Source organism: Mycetomoellerius zeteki, unplaced genomic scaffold (genome assembly GCF_001594055.1).
Source record: "Mycetomoellerius zeteki isolate Tzet28-1 unplaced genomic scaffold, Tzet1.0 scaffold124, whole genome shotgun sequence".
NCBI lineage: Eukaryota > Metazoa > Arthropoda > Insecta > Hymenoptera > Formicidae > Mycetomoellerius > Mycetomoellerius zeteki.
Genome location: NW_017256169.1, coordinates 1 through 16,887, shown reverse-complemented (window position 1 = coordinate 16,887; position 16,887 = coordinate 1). Strand labels below are relative to the sequence as shown.

General features: G+C 33.2%; 4 protein-coding genes across 4 annotated transcripts; 2 read left to right on the top strand and 2 right to left on the bottom strand.

Annotated features, from left to right (window-relative positions):
- Nucleotides 1-97: 97 nt before the first annotated feature.
- LOC108731312 (RAS oncogene family member Rab18) lies at nt 98-2,273 on the top strand. Its single transcript, XM_018461577.1, has 4 exons — nt 98-301; nt 365-482; nt 571-888; nt 1,564-2,273. Exons 1-4 carry the CDS (start codon nt 231-233, stop codon nt 1,723-1,725), a joined length of 669 nt encoding a protein of 222 aa, XP_018317079.1. The 5' UTR covers nt 98-230; the 3' UTR covers nt 1,726-2,273.
- A 1,700-nt stretch (nt 2,274-3,973) lies between these two features.
- LOC108731294 (uncharacterized) lies at nt 3,974-5,862 on the top strand. Its single transcript, XM_018461548.1, has 5 exons — nt 3,974-4,368; nt 4,445-4,896; nt 4,983-5,215; nt 5,308-5,491; nt 5,629-5,862. Exons 1-5 carry the CDS (start codon nt 4,107-4,109, stop codon nt 5,860-5,862), a joined length of 1,365 nt encoding a protein of 454 aa, XP_018317050.1. The 5' UTR covers nt 3,974-4,106.
- Nucleotides 5,863-7,018: 1,156 nt separating this feature from the next.
- Nucleotides 7,019-11,011, bottom strand: LOC108731305 (protein RCC2 homolog). The gene is made up of 4 exons (XM_018461563.1): nt 10,550-11,011; nt 9,221-9,461; nt 7,872-8,719; nt 7,019-7,346 (listed from the first exon to the last, which is right to left on the bottom strand). Exons 1-4 carry the CDS (start codon nt 10,754-10,756, stop codon nt 7,176-7,178), a joined length of 1,467 nt encoding a protein of 488 aa, XP_018317065.1. The 5' UTR covers nt 10,757-11,011; the 3' UTR covers nt 7,019-7,175.
- A 2,086-nt stretch (nt 11,012-13,097) lies between these two features.
- LOC108731315 (odorant receptor Or2) lies at nt 13,098-16,417 on the bottom strand. The gene is made up of 5 exons (XM_018461581.1): nt 16,304-16,417; nt 14,354-14,962; nt 14,037-14,144; nt 13,812-13,964; nt 13,098-13,148 (listed from the first exon to the last, which is right to left on the bottom strand). Exons 1-5 carry the CDS (start codon nt 16,415-16,417, stop codon nt 13,098-13,100), a joined length of 1,035 nt encoding a protein of 344 aa, XP_018317083.1.
- Nucleotides 16,418-16,887: the final 470 nt, after the last annotated feature.

Below are 16,887 nucleotides of genomic sequence, written 5' to 3'. Positions count from 1 at the left end.
CCATCTATGCCAGTCTCTTATTATAGTGTCTCTAGCCTAAAGATAATCGAAGTTGGTTGAAGTGGCTCTCAATGAGTTGGCAAGTTGGCAACATTATTGGGATCATAGGCAACTTCGAGACATTACGAAGAAAGAAGTGGTGTTTATTCTCAGTGTTAACGTTAATTAACTGGTTGACATATCGACTTGATATCGTGAGTGCAGTGGTCAGCTGTGGTCAGTAGATTATTATGGATCAAGAAGACTATTTGACGATACTGAAAATTCTTATGATAGGCGAATCCAACGTAGGGAAATCGAGGTAATTTGCAAAGTACAATTCATTCTCGCATCGAAATTATAATCGGTACTACGTCATTTTCAGCATACTCCTGAGGTTCACTGAGGATGAGTTCTACGAAAACATGCAGAGCACAGTCGGGATGGACTACAAGACAAAGCAGGTTACCATCGACGGCAACGTAGTGAAACTTGCTATTTGGGTTTGTAATCGCGATTTTATTTTTGTGACGGGAGAATAATTTAATCTATGCAGTATATTATGGATTTGTTAAAGCGCGCTATTTACAGGACACCGCTGGCCAGGAACGATTTCGCACATTAACACCGAGTTATTACAGAGACGGCCAAGGTGCTATCCTAATGTATGATGTTACAGATCGAAATACCTTCGTGAAATTGGAGACATGGCTCAATGAATTGAATACATACTGTAATAAAACGGATATCATCAAGATGGTAGTAGGCAATAAAATAGATCTGTCAAATAGAGAGGTGAGCACCGAAGAAGGTCTACAATTTGCTAGAAGGCATCAGACTCTATACATTGAGAGTAGCGCAAAAACGGCAGATGGCGTAAAATGTTGCTTTGAGGAACTTGTACAAAAGGTACGTCAGAATTTACACTAGCAACTATTATAATTTTATATAATACATTTCTCAGTGAAGATTACAATTACTAAGTAATTAAAAATGTTCTGTTTTTATAGAATCACAAAGTTTAGTACATATGATGTAAAAGATTTAATAGATTTCATTACAATGCCAGTGACATTGAGCATTGCAGAGTCTACTTATAAAAAAAACACTTTATAAAATTCAAACCCTTGTTAAGATCTGATAATCATGATATTAAAAAACTCAATGGCATGCATAAAGATACATGTCTCGTCCCCCTCTTCCCACCCTATGCCGGTGGATCATTTATAACTGATTATCATTACAATTTATTATTTATTACATTTTTACTTATTTAAGTAATTACTTGGAATAACTTCATCACCTCAAATCTTAATAAAAATATACTTGTTCGATGCATATTTTCTCAAAACGAAAGAATCTAGCAGAAAAACGCGGTGGTCTGTTTTGCGAAACAGTTATTAAGAGCTAAAGTTTAAGTTGTTTTACGAGAGAAACTGCTGCATTTTTCTGTCAGATTCTTTTGTTTTGTGTAAATACGAACGAGTATATTTTTATTAAGATTTTTTTAAAGCGAGGAAGCGATTCTAAATAATTGCCCTTATTTATAAAGCTATGTAAAATATGATATTGTGCATGTAACAGATTATACAAACACCTGGTCTTTGGGATACTTATTCTACACGACTGTATGACAACGGTAATATAGGTGGTGCAAGGCATCGAATGGGAAAGAGAGGAATGCAATTGACTAACGATCATCAACAGCAAGATACGTATTCAAGCTGTTATTGCAGTTTGCTGTAATCGTCTGTGAAAAGTATGTGTGCTGATAACGATAGTGTATACAATGTGTTAAGTTTGAAAATATTACGCGAAAAGTAAAGTTCGAGGGATGCACATTGAGTGTAATTCGGAAAAGATCAAACTTAATCGGTCACCACTTCATACAAGCTATATATTCAGTTTGTGCGAAACTTATCCGAAGATAAGATAACTTATCCGAAGATGGGCTTGTACATATTTGCCTATATTAAGTACACATCTAAACGTACAAACTATCGTTAGAGACTAAGTTGAATCTGGCTTAGAAATCTATGATGTTGAGCAAAATTTTGTGTTCGTGTAAATATATAATTTACAAATACTAAAGAAATGCTCGTAGACACACTCAAGACATTTGTATGGACCCTAGTCGGTAGCAGTGTGTGCTGATCACGTTTTTGTACAAGTGAATTCGAACATTTTTATAGTCTTTTCGATTGTGTTTGACGTTTTATATTTTACACATACGTGCGCTTGACGCATATCATTGTTACAATTAAAAAACATGTAATATAATGTAAAAATATATCTAAGGATGTTGTTTCATTACTTTGTCAATTGTGTGTGCTAATTTGTAGGTTCCATAATATGTATCTCTTATTGGAAATATATACACGCCGAGAAAGTGGTGAGTATATATTTTATATAGAGATCTTAATATAATTATACATGTCCGTATAACAAATCAAACTCCTTATAAATCAAAAGAACTAGGAAAGAACATGGGCAATAGGAGTCAAACGCGGAAGATGTTGCGTAAATAATACGACTATAAAGCATAAAACTTCTTTATTTTTTAAATAAACGCACTGCATTATTCCTATTGCCCATGTTCTTTCCTAGTTCTTTTGATAATTATGGTATACATGATAATGATATTTAGTGTATCTCAGAATTCGTATATACAGAATGTAATTCTTTGTCGGAAGAAACAACTTCATCCTTTGACAAAATTATATTCTAGTAATAATGTTTGAATGAGTAATTTAAAGTTAACGAAATTTAAAGCGCTCTAAATTACGGAATTAGAGATAGCGTGTGTGCTGGATATGTTATGTTACTTCTTCTCTAAAGATTTCAAAATAACTAGACATGATACCTAAATATCAACACTATTTAGAATACAATTTATTTAATAAAAAATAGGTATTACATCTGTCAATGATTGGATGCGTGGACTGGCGTGAGCCTTATTTTGAGCCTGCGTATATCTTTGGCAAATTTTTAGCAGCATTTAAAAGGACAGAGAATATGCAAACATACATTTTGAATCGCAAACCAATTTAAATTGTAACAGAGGATAGTTTGTGATGCAAATTGTATATTGGCATATTCTCTGCTTTAATTAATTAAAAATATGAATTTTCTAATATTAAGTTGTTTTTTTTTACTATTATTAAGTTGTTCGACTGAATCTCATTTTATATTTAATTTATAACAGGGTATCAATCATGAAACTTTTTTTATAGGATGAAAAGTAAAAAGTGAAAAATTTTTTCTAGGGATAAAGTTTCATGATTGATATACCCTGAACTGATATTATTAATTCATAAATGACAACATTAATGAGCATGCGCAGTTGTAAAATGTCATTAAATTATCATTTTTCAACTTACCGACACAAAAAAACTTTGAAATTAAATAATAAGAAAATGAACTTGAGCGACGATTTTCCGTCTCGGAATATATTCTACGCATGAAAATGAATAAATTTACAAAATTACAGAAAAATCGAAGGGGGAGAGCTATACTGAACATTTACCTATATTTAATATTTATGGTTTTAAGAAATCTTTTAAACATTTATTTTACTTTCAATGATATCACAGTTAAAACATTTTTTTTATTATCCACAAATCGTAATAGCGATATTTAAATATCATGCATCAGTCATTATGAAATATTTCCAAGTAAAAGTATATATACGTTCAGCGTGCATCACCACTGATTCATAAGCGCAATTTAGAGCGCTTATTTAGAGATTTAAATTGTTGTTATTAAAAACTACTTAAATCTAATTTTGTTAGAGGAAAAAGTTACTTCTTTACCAAATAGAATCCGTACAGTGCATTCCGCGAAAGATTACGAATTTCTGAGAAGCTCTATATAAATTATATATTATAATTTATTTATTTGTGTAAATAAAGAAAACATTTTTTCTGTATATGTAATATTATTATTTTAATATTAAAAAAGATGTCACACACACACATGCACGCGCGCGCGCGATGAACGATCATGATGAACGATAATCAATCCATAACAATTGCCAAAATAATTAGCTTGCATTTTGACATTTATAATGTCTCCATAAAATGATTTAGCACTTAGGTACTTTCTTAATTTGTATAATTTATTTGAAAATGTCAGATATGCAAAATATAACAGGAGAACAGGCGTTATGTGAGACAAAGTTATATATAAAATTGACAAATAAAGGAATGTTTATTTACGGTGGATGGAGTAACGATAGGTTACTCAATTTGCTAAAGGACAAACTTGTGCGACGTAACAATATTAAATCCTTATCCACGTGTACTGATGCGCGATGCGATAAATTATTACATTTTATTATCCACAGTGGAATGTATAATGAATGTATTTTACTGAAATTAGAAGAAAAAGGTATCAAGATTTTCTCATGGGAATTTCTATGCATTTCATTATTTATCGTTCTATTACATTGAATAGTAAATTTTAGGCATGTCTTCACAAAATATTGTGAAGGCAATGAAATATGGTCTCCTCAGACTTACTTCTGAGGAACTGAAATATTTCGAAGATTTTGGAACAGAAATAAACTCAGATACATGGACGAAGAAACTTGACGATAAATTAATTTGGAATCTGGCTGCTACTGGATTAACTGAAGATCAATGTTGGACTATTGTTACATGTGGACTGGTGTCTCAAGATGAAAGTATATTGTATCGGCTTTTATCGAGTGGCATTGATGTTCCAGGAATTTTAAATTGGCAGGGGAAAGTTAAACCGATTTCACCAACAACAATCCGTTTTCTGAGAAAGCTTGGGATCGATGAAGATACTTGTAATTATGTAGAAGAGAATGGTATCGATGATGAGATAGAAGATATTCTAATTGATCTTGGATACAATGAATATAAGAAAAAAGAAGCTTTGGAAGTAACCGAGGTGTCTTATAATTAATTTCAAGGAATATTAGATAAAGCGCATATAGAAAAATGAATAATCTATTTTGAAATTGAAATAATTAACAGGAAATATTATGTGACTGCAATTTAACGATATTAGAATCATACTCTACTTTTCTGGAAAGAAAAATCTCTGATATTTCATCGAAGACATCTTGTTCTTATAGTTTAGATGAAATGATTTTTTCAAATATTTTTGTCGCAAGCATGCAGTGTAATCCTACCTTGTGCCCTCGTCATTTGAATTTATTGCCGAAAGAACAAGCCAGTAAAACTCTGACAAGAAATGATTATTTGAAGTATTTTATAGCTTTTACAATTATATTAATAAATTTGCATGAAAAAGTATAATATAATAAATTGTATAATACGTATATAAATGTATATATAGACAAAATGTGTTGGTACCACTATCATGGGCGATAAGCAGAGCTTTGAGATATTGTTCATCAGATCCCATACATTATATAGCCTACCAATTGCTACGTTGGAAGTATGGAAATGTCTCACAAGAGGAAGTACATGATTTTCAACAAGTTATCGCTTCTAGTATGATTCTGGATCAAAAGCTTATGGTAAAAACATACATTTAGTATTTTTTTAGTAATAGATAACATTTAATACATAAGCAAAATTGAAATAAAATTGGTTAATATAGAAAGTATCATTTTTAATTTATATAGTTTATAAAATATATAATTTTGTCAAGTAGCAAGAACATAAACGTGAAGGAGAAAACGCTATTAGATGCTCAAATAAAGCTGTTGTGAAAGATATTGCTTATATCATACGTTCAGAACAACAGAAATTGTATCGCATTAAAAAATGTTATTGGAAATGTACAAGAATGCCGATATATGATCAGCTTTTGCAGCAAACAAAAATTAAATTTGCAAGAAGAAGCGATACATTCAATGATGAAAGAATAAAATGTTGCAAAAATTAAAACGAACATTTTCTCTCTTAAAAGCTGCTAATAGGATAAAGGTTTTCGATGGAAAAAATTTCTTAAAAAATTCGTTTATTTCATATTTGGACTTGTACATTAATCGCAAGTTTATCAGAAGAATATTTCAGTGCAAAAATTACACGAGAGTATTACATGGAACGGAATGGAATGAATGTCTGACATCACAATGAAAGATGTTCGTAATACATTCTGGCAGTGATCAGAATTGTAAATTCATTAATATATATGAAATACTAAACGCATTTTCTGATTTATTCTATTTTATTGTGTGTCTCGACCAAACGTTTTTAATGCATCTATGATAGTAATCTCGTACAACACATATATGAGAGAGACGTGTTATATGATTTATTTTGAAAGAAAAACCTTAAAATGCGAAATACGTATAGTCAGTCGCCTGTAAATTTGGGATTCTCTCTCTAATCTAGCAATGAAAAAAATTTACGACTTCCACAGCTCTTTTTTATCACTTTAAAATATATAATATTCATTAATTTTACATAAATTATACGTAAAAATTATTAAAAATAAAATTAAATATATATACTTTCAATGTACGTGACATTTTACATTAAAAAAAAAATTAAATTATCTTCCTATGAAGTTAATAAAACATACCAAAATTTAATTCACATACAACCGTTAAAATATTACCTAGTTGAATGATGGCTTACTCACGTTAATCCTATTCAGGGATTATCCCTGTATTTGCATTGTAAAAAACGATTCCTGCAGATGTAATGATTCAGGTACTACTGTGATGAATCAATTATATAAACTATTTGAATAGATAAATTTATTAAGAAAGCGATAAAAATAAAGGCAGTTACTGTTGAGTTCTACGAATTCACTTTCCAGTTCAACTTCTTCATATGAATAGCTATCTCCATTCCGATGAAAATTACGGCAAACTTTAATAAAATAGCAACGTATCAAAATATATTTTTGTATCTATCTTGTTTGGTCTATTATCCTGAGCTGCTAACAGAATGAGTTTCAAAATGTTACACAGATCGACTTTTCGCGCGTTAAGTAAAAACTGGAAGTACAAAGTATATATATATATATATTGTATATATATATATATATATATATATAGAGTAATATCTAATCCTACATATATCTTTTCTGGACGTTTCATGGCGATCTACTGTCATCGGTCTCGGATATCTTGTTATAAAATTCATCAAAACGTAGCTGTGACTCGTTGAAGGAACGAGAATTTTCCTTCCGATTCGATCATCTGTAGAGTGACTCAATAGAGACTCGTTTACGCACTCGAAAATACTTTAAACAGAATAAACTTGGAGCTTATTAATCTTGGCCCTTTCCTCTTCAGTATCATCTCGGCAGATCATAAGCGTGTGAGATAGACCACATGTAACAGCAGTAATGTATAAACCTTCCAAGGCTTTTACCTCCATCGGAGTCGTCGACGACTTTCGCATTTCACCAAAACCCTAGGAGAAAAATTACATCTTGGAAATCATTTAATTAATGTGATTTGTGTGACTCTATGGTTTTTGCATACTGAAAAATTGGATGTCAGAGCAGTTTCTTATCAAGCAAACGATCTAATTTTGATTCTTGGAATTGCTATCTTGTATATGATTTATACTAATACATATTAAGAACATATTCTACTGATAAAAACAGTATAGACATGAAAAAACTTTTCAAAGGGATGAACTAATTACAATATTGCGACGTCCCTCAGAGGTCAGAAACTTCCAAATAATAATAAATAAATATATATATATATATAAATAAAGTTTTTAAATTTAAAATAAATCTGGTTTAAAATGGAGGTTGGATAAGCAACCTCTTCTCACAAGTATTACAAATTATAACAAAATTAATGAAGAAGATAAGATCCATGTAGGATTGCAGTGCTTTTATATGGATGGCAAGGTTTGATTTAAATTGTAGCTCTATCAAAGAAGAAAATTGAGATATTCTAAATGTAGCCTTAAAAAATATCTTACCAATTCTCCAAACGTAGGACTGGCGCCCCAGGCAATAACGGAGTCGTCGGCCGCAACTACTACACTCGTCTGTGAACAACCAACGCATCGAATCTCCCAACCGGATAGATCTTGGATAGGCTTGGGATACATGTTGGCCTCGCCGGTACGCTTAGTCTGGCCAAACATCAGGGCGGAGCCATGTACGTTGATCGCGATGCTATACGTGCTGCCGCAGTACACCGCACGGACACCGCGACTGGGTGGCTCCAGAAATTTGATTAGACGCGGTACCAACTCGTCGCGTTGCTCGTTGTGACCCAGACGGCCAATCCCACCGAATCCCCAGGAAAACGCACGGTTCTTGCTGTCAATTGCGACCGTGTGATAGTGACCGCAGCTGAAATCGGTAATCTCAACGCGATCCAACGGTACCGCGTGGCCATCCTTACCCCTTTCGACGTATAAAACGATTCGCTTAGGTGCTTTCTCATAATGAAATGCCATTTTTGTATTCGTGACGAAATATTTGCCGTCAGTGTTGTGACCCAGGGCGCCATACTCTGGACATCCGAACGAGTGCAGACCGCCCTTGATATCCAGAATCATCGAGAACTCTGCGCCGCATCCTACTTTCACTATCGGCGGTCCGGAATACTTTACTTTGGTGGCAGTTACGATACAGGGATCGTTCTTCCCGATCCCACATTGGCCCAGTTTATTGTCGCCAGCGGCAAAAACCATCCCACGGCTGGTTAAAAATAAGGTATGGTTACGACCGCATGATGCTCCTATAACCGTGTGTCCTTTTAAAGCTTCGACCTCGGTGGGCTCATCGCGACGCTTTGTGTCTCCGACACCCAATTGACCTATGCAAATTGTTCGGTCTCAGCAATACTATCGATAGAATAAAACCAGCGATGTAATATATACAAATTTAAATACAATCAGATGCTATTATATATTGGTCATATTATTTACTGGTCAAACTTTAACGTTTCTAGGACGTTTCTGAATATAAAGTTCTATCGAGACTCATCTTGTGCCAGTGTAAAATCTATATAGACTTGCAAGTGTTAATCTTCAATAGTAAATAAAATCGTAACTGTGACATCAAGTGACTTTGAATGAAAGAGGTTGACTCATCAGTGGATTCTGAATTTGACCCTGGCCCTAGTCTCGTGTACAGTCTTTGATTTTACAAGAGATTGATTGCAAGTTTGTGATTGAAGTCCAAGATGAATAATAGTCCTTGAATCATCGATGAATAATAGGCTTTGGGAATGCATATTTCAACGAGGAAAAAGGAAATAACAATGCGATATACATTTATATCATAATTATCGTGTATAGAGGCACATATCGCTTACCTTTATCGTTTCTACCAAAAGCCAAACATCTATTATCCTCAGTGACGATAATGCTGTGGGATGCAGCAGGACCGGACGCGATTAGTCGTACTTTTGCGTCATTCAAATTCTTAAAAGTATGCGGTGTCCACAGGCTACGTCCTACATTTGCTTTTACTCCTTTAGGCGGTGCCTTGCGACCAGCCATTTCCCAATTAGTAAGGCCACACATGAGCAATGTTCCAGGCTTGCCCCATCCACCCTACAATATGAAACAGATTTCATGAAGCTTGTTCTTTTTAGCTGAACTTCTTACACAATTCGTATTTTTTTTCTTTTCTCTAATATGGAGAGAAAAGGAAGAAAGATAAACTGTGCAAGAAGATAAACTGTTCAGATAAGACAGACTTATAATTACTCTTCTTGCATCCAATGTGCTTCATTCAATACATTTCTATAAAGTTCAATATAAAGGACTATGTCCAATTTTATAGGGGAATTTGGGCCCCCCGGATGAACAACTTTGAGACATGCCTAAAATTTTAAGGTATCAAAAGAGAATCAAAAATTCTATAAGACTAACTTTATAGGAGAGGTTTCCTAAACGCTCCTAGAACACACATATATTAGCCACATTTCAATTAGGCAATTAAAACCTTTTGTTTCATACTTTGAGTGCCTCTCTCCCCTCTTCATCGATTAATATATATCACTTATAACTATTCATTTGGGGTCCAAAAAAGGTTTTAGTTGTCTTCGTCAAGATTGGACATATTCCAGATACTGGAGAAATCGAATAAAACCAGTCCTATGTGGTACACAATACATGGTCATAATAGCGAACTTTGAACAGCTGTAGCACTCAAGGGACTTATTTTACAAAGTTGTACATATGGAACTTTTTAATCCTTTTTTGATGCTCTACAATCCTAGCCAAGTCTCAATGCTGTTCAGCCGGAGCTCAAACTGGGCATAGTCCTTTTACACATATATGAAATTTAATCAGAAGTAGCACAACAAAATACTGATCAAAGGATTAATTTTTTCTTTCCAGTTTGACAAATCTATAACATTTAACAAAGTTTACAGAGTGAATATAAAAAGTAGACAACCACCGATCGCGATAATTGAAAAGCAATTTAAATGTTAACAATGCACTTCGATATTTACTTCGATATATTCATTTGTTTAAATATTCATATTCCGATATCGGAAAGTAAGATAATAGCGATTGTTAATACGAAACAATCTGCTCTTATTTGTTTCGAACGAATAGGCCGTTCGCGTCGCGTTGAGGGACGGGCGCGTCGTCCGCGCGGGTGCGGGGGGGAAGTGATACGAAGGCATCACCTCTGGGGCCGGTAATTCAGGCATGTTCGAAACGTCCGCGAGCGCATCCTCGGCTGCGGCGTCCTCGCCATCGGCGTTAGAGCCGGCTTCAGCATCGTCGACTTCCGAGTCGTGCTCGCTGGAAATATCTTCCTCGTCGTATTCTACTTTGCGCGACTTGGGACGATTCTTCGCCTTGCCGCTCGCGGTTTTTCGCTTGGTCGACATCGTCGCAGTCGTGCGACCGGGACGCGTCGTGTCCGTGTCTGGAATAGGCGTCGCGCGATCCCACGCGATCCTTCCTCCACTCTCCACCTGCTCTTCTTCTTACGCGGGTGGTAAGCGGTGCAAGGACCAGGTGGATAATTCTCAGCAATTCTCGGCGGCACTTTACGTTGTTGGCCGTTGCGATGACATTTATCGATGTAATGGCGCTGAGGGAGCCGCGCCGCCCCGCGCCGTCGACAGTAAATCGACAACAAAAACGCGGCCACCTGGCGCTCAAAAATCATAATAAAACCATGCTCCCGCGATAAGTATATAGTATATACTTTATACGCGAGAATCGACGCGACACCGCAGTTTATGACTGTAAATCGCCGGGGGGCGCGCTCCGTGTTCCTGAACGTTCCGCTCGGCCGGAACGCGCAGAATCGGACTCGCGATTCGAGCGGGAAGATTCAACGGCTTCAAAATTGACCATTCCGATCGTGATCGAGACTTCCGCATTATTGTAGTGTTCTTATAATAAGAGTAAAGCTGGAAACACAATGGGTACAGGCAACAGGGAATAACGAGCCGTTCAATCAGAGCTCTGGGATATAATATCGAACTTATACCCTTTGATTGGACAGTTCGTTATTCCCTGTTGCCTGTGCCTATTGCCTGTGTCTATTGTGTTTCCAGCTTTAAGATAAATGAGGTCGCGACTTTTAATTGATTATCAAAATCCGTCATATATAACAGTTAAGACAAACATGAATTTTAAATATAACATTTAAAAGTGTTAAAATAATTTATAAATGAAGTTACACAACTCTAATAATATGCGTCCAATTCAATATAATTAAATCAATCGTTAGTTTGAGAATTATTTAAACAATATTCAATTGATAACTGGAGATTGTAAAAGAAATGATAAGTATAAATAAATATTTCTAGTAAGCATTTTTTATTTGAATTATAATGTCTTATTAAGTATTTCCATAGTATTTACTACAAGATTTACAATAAATATTTCATAATATTTATAATAAATGTTTATGATCTGAACAAATGTTTATGATTTGAAATAATCCATTTTGTGTAACCACAAAAATATTTACAAAATATTTAAAATAAGCCTCATAAATATTTATAAATATTTTATAAATATTGTGTGCTGTCTGGGTATACTGTATGTAATTTTGATACATTGCTTTTTACATTTTATTAAATCATTATGCGAATTTACAATCTTATTAAACAAATGAATAATTGAATTTTTTTTAACTTTCTGAATTCTAAAAGCTTACTTGCTCTTATCTTGCACATCAATTGTCATTCGAGAAGAGTGCAAAGATGAAACAGACAAGATCTAAAGTTATAGTATGCTATTGTTTAAATATAGATTAAGCATTAATCGTGTAATAATGTAACAAATCTTAATAGATTACATTCATAGGCGCCGACTACGGGAAGGTAGACCACTTTTTGCCCCTCCAAAAATTTTATTGAAGGAGCAATGCCCCCTCAATAATTTTTATCTTTTGGTTTTTTAACAAACGGTGTTTTAACAATTGCAAATAATTTCTGCGATCAAAACTGTGAGAAAACATCGGCCACATGACATATGTTATATATAATGTTGACGCGGGAAATTAAAAGTGGTGATGCTCGCGCTGGCACGTCGTCTGCTGTCATAGTGTATCATTACATTCTTGTTGTTCGTCAATGTTAAACAAGGATGAGATGATTATTGTGTTGTACTGATTGTGAGTCGCTTGTTGAGGCGTATTTTGATTTCCATTAGAGTGCTCCTCGGATGTCATTTCATCCTTGTATAACATTTGTTAAACAACAAGGATGATATGACACCCGGGGAGCACTCAGGTGGGAATCCGAAAATGCCCCTAGAAGGAACCCCTAGTGTACCTGCACATATACACGTACCAGAGAGAAATCTGAGAGAGGACATGAGTGTCTTTTTCCTGTAACCACAAAATACCTTGTGCACTACAATAGTCTTCTGAAGAAGTGAATGTCAACTACACAACGTTATCCATTTTTTTGCGATGCTCTTGATGGAAATAAATCGTTAAAATTTTCACTAATTTGATAAATTTCATTTATTTCAGCGATTTATTTCTATCAGTAGCACCGCAAAAAAATGGATATTGTTGTATTTCTCCCTAATATTTCTCGGTGCCCCGCAATATTTTTCGCAAGTCGGCGCCTATGATTACATTAATTGCATTTCTGTAAATTATATTACACAATATAATTTAATAAAAGTAACACAATGATAACGTGAAGATTTTATGAATTTGCCGCCGGTTATAAAACATACGTAGCGTCCATCTCTATCCGTTTATTCGATAGATTGCAACAGGAAAAAATAGGACATTGTAGCGTTCACGGACTATTAATAAAAGCGAAATAAATAGAATTAGATTAATGCAAAAATTATATAATCGTAAATGTTAATAGCCAATATAGAAACTTTTCTAAGCCTTGCAAAAAATAAAATTGTTAATAATTTGGAAAAATTAACTTCACATATAAAATAATCTTCCAACTCTTTCTTCTCTCTGATATAATTGGAACGGCACTTAAAATCTTGTAATTCTTTATTTCATTATTCATTTTGGCTAAATTTTATAATATGTAAATCATATATATTTTAAAATAATTTTAATTTCTTTGCTCAATTATTAAATTCAAATTTTTTGGAATTTGTATTTTCCCAAGTTTTGAATCTTTATTTTTGCAAAAATAAGATATCGATGCTACTTTAAAATAATATAAAGAATAAAACTAAAAGTGACTGAAAAGTCGTAAATTTTCGCTTACAAGGGAACCTCGCGAAGTGTCAAATTCTGATTTTAATGAAACTTTGTATACAAATACGTTACGTAAAAATAAATGAATTTAGAAAATATCAGAGAAAATTATTAAGAGATAATGGAGCAATTTGAAAACCAGATTTGTATTCACAGCATCTAAAAACCTCTCTGTAGGAAATGACTTATAGTCAGTTCTGATGCTTTTTTCGATTGAACTATATTATAATTGAAATACTTACATTGGTAAACATCATTACATTGACGGGAGAAAAAAATGCGTTTACAGTCATTGGTTTTTGCATCATTATTAGAATAACATTTGTTCTCACATGACGATCGAGACTAGAATTAGGCCATTTGCCAAAATATATTCCTTTACGAAAATCCTCGCCCTAAATATATGTATTCAAAATAGACAATTTTATGTTATATAATAATCATTTTATCAGATTATAAAAACTTACCGCATTTGTGAGAAAAGTGCCATGCCATGCGTATATAAATGTTTGAAGTAGTTTTATTACAGCATATATTAGAGACGAGGACACGTTGTAAAAATTAAACTTCGGTAACTATTGTAAACATTTACGATTAATACTATGTATGTCAGTGAATATTTGTATAACGCAATACCATTAGCAGAATAGAAAATTTACTAACGCAATGCAGTCTTTGATTCTATATTTTGTGACAGATTACGACTGCACACAGCACACACTAGACTAAGCACCATAAAATCAAACATCTCATAACATTTTACAATAATGTGTTTTATACATACTGATATTAGGTCGTACATCAACGCGCAAAGAAGCACGGCATTGGTGACAATATGCCAAAAGACAATGGGTCCATAGACGTGCTCTAACGTATTGCGACATTGCAGTAGCTTCTGATGTTTCACCACGCATGTTCTCAGGATATCCGAGAACTTCTCGGTGGACAGAGGATTCGTGAGAGCGAAGGTCATGGCCCGTATTATTGAGCTAAGCTGATAAACATAAAAGCCAAAAGCACTGTCGACACTGCACGTCGTCATGGTGCTGAGTATTGTCAAGCCTGTCTCGTAGAATAGATGTAGATGATATAAACAATTGTGGGGAATGGTCCAGAACCATCCCAGTCCCCTGCTAAGCGGCAGGGTATAGTTCGTGGATGAATGAAAGTAGAAAAGATTGCGGATTACAACGATATACGGAGATGCAAAAAATGCGAATATTATTCCTACCAGAATGGCGAAATATGTATATGCCAGGGTATATATCGTGCGTAGGGACGAAAATAGTATCGTCTGGATTTTTTCATTTTGCTTAAGCTCTTCCTCGAAAAGATTATTCAGCGTCCGATGATAATTTATCAGAGAATCACGATTTATCATGAAGCTTACCACCTTAAAAAACCAGAGATGCAAGAATAATATTTATTGAAATAGTGTTTATAAAAAGATCAATGCACTAGCTAAATATTTTTCTTTTTTACAAATTATTTCTGTTGCAAATTTTTATTTTGTTCGATTTTACATAAATATATTTTTTAAGGAATGTTAACATATATGTACGTAAAAATAAAAAATGTAAAGAAGAATTTATTTTTTAAATTAGTCGAAAAATGTAATTTTGCAATCTGTGTTTGATTCTATGAAGTTTAATGCATGAATATATGTATTGTATTATACTATATTATATTAAATTAATCATTTTATACATGTATCTTCACATTAACCTCTACAGGACCAGAAGCCGATATATCGGTTTTTGACGACTTAAATGAATTTTGTGGAATTTTTATTTTTTGCAGTACTTCAGTATCTCATACAAATAATAATTGATATCGAAACTTCCTGCCTATTATGAAGGAGAAGAGGGAGGGAGGGAGAGAATATAATTAGCCTGCTTGAGCCTGTCGAAGCCCCTTATTATAGTTTGTTATAGAAGATCGTTACAAACGATCGATTTTCAGCAGTCGCACTGTACACAATAGACACAAACTTTCTATGCTGTTTCATGTTTGTATATTTGGCGTAAATAATTTTTTCATGAAAGTATAATTCACTATAACCCACCAAAATTTTTCGTACATAATGTATTTTTTAATTCCTGTTCATTTTATTATATCAAACGAAATATGTAGTAACATATTTCAGAGTGTCAAAAAGTAAATAACAATCCTATAAGCGCATAATATTATTTAATATGAAGTAATATTTTAGACATATTCTTAGAGTATTAAATGTAACATTTTAAGAATATTTTATTAAAATTATATAATATTACATGAAATTCTCGAAATATTAATGGAAGATTATATGTCCATTCCTGATAATATTATACGATTATTAAAAGTAACATTTATTTAATATGTAGTAATACATACGTTCTGGAGTGACGCTATCTTTTACGTAAATCGGTGCAATGACGTAGTCTCAAAAAAATTCTAAATTTAAAACTGTAAAAGTCGTTCAAAAACTTGCCGGTCCTCAGGAGGTTAATATATAAATAAATAAATTTATTGATTTATTTATTTTTTACTATACATAATTTTATTGTATATATGTAAAATATTATTTTTCGGTCACATGTATATATGTGTAATCGTCAATTATCTGTTATTTCAATGTGAGCTTACATTTAATTTTCGCTCCACGAACGCTCCAATCTTCAATCACATAATATTGTTCTGATTTTATTTTCTTATTATGTAATAAAATATAATATTTTCTTTTAGATCGTACCTTGAGAATGGCGCCAAATCCAGATATTGATATGCCAACGAATTTCATGATAACTTTCAAGTTATGTCTGAGGATATAACACATATGCAAGCCTACTAATGTATATATAATCATCGCCAAAAATACACAAATTGACCAATAATAGGTGTATTTGCTGGGCATGTACCAACAACCACAGAGAGTGAGCAGATTTTGAAGGAATTGTTGATACGCGCGATACGCTTTCAACTGTTTATTAATCATTTTAATATCTGTATATATAGGATGTCTTGGTTTAATTTTCCTATTGAAATACCTAAAAAAATATAAGAAGTACGGAAAAAATTTTTGACAAATGTCATTGTATACTCTGAAGGGAGACAAATATGATAAAATCAATTTTCAAAGAACTCGATTCTTCAAAGATCACATAAAAATTATTGCCATTTTTTTAAATGGAATTATGATTTTTGTACATAATGATTCCTTTAATTGTTTTACGTATAAAAGTATCAAGGTCAAGATAACGGAAAAAAATTAATAGTTTACTTTTTATATTATATTGTATAAAAAATCATAAAATTCCATTTAAAAAACTGATTACT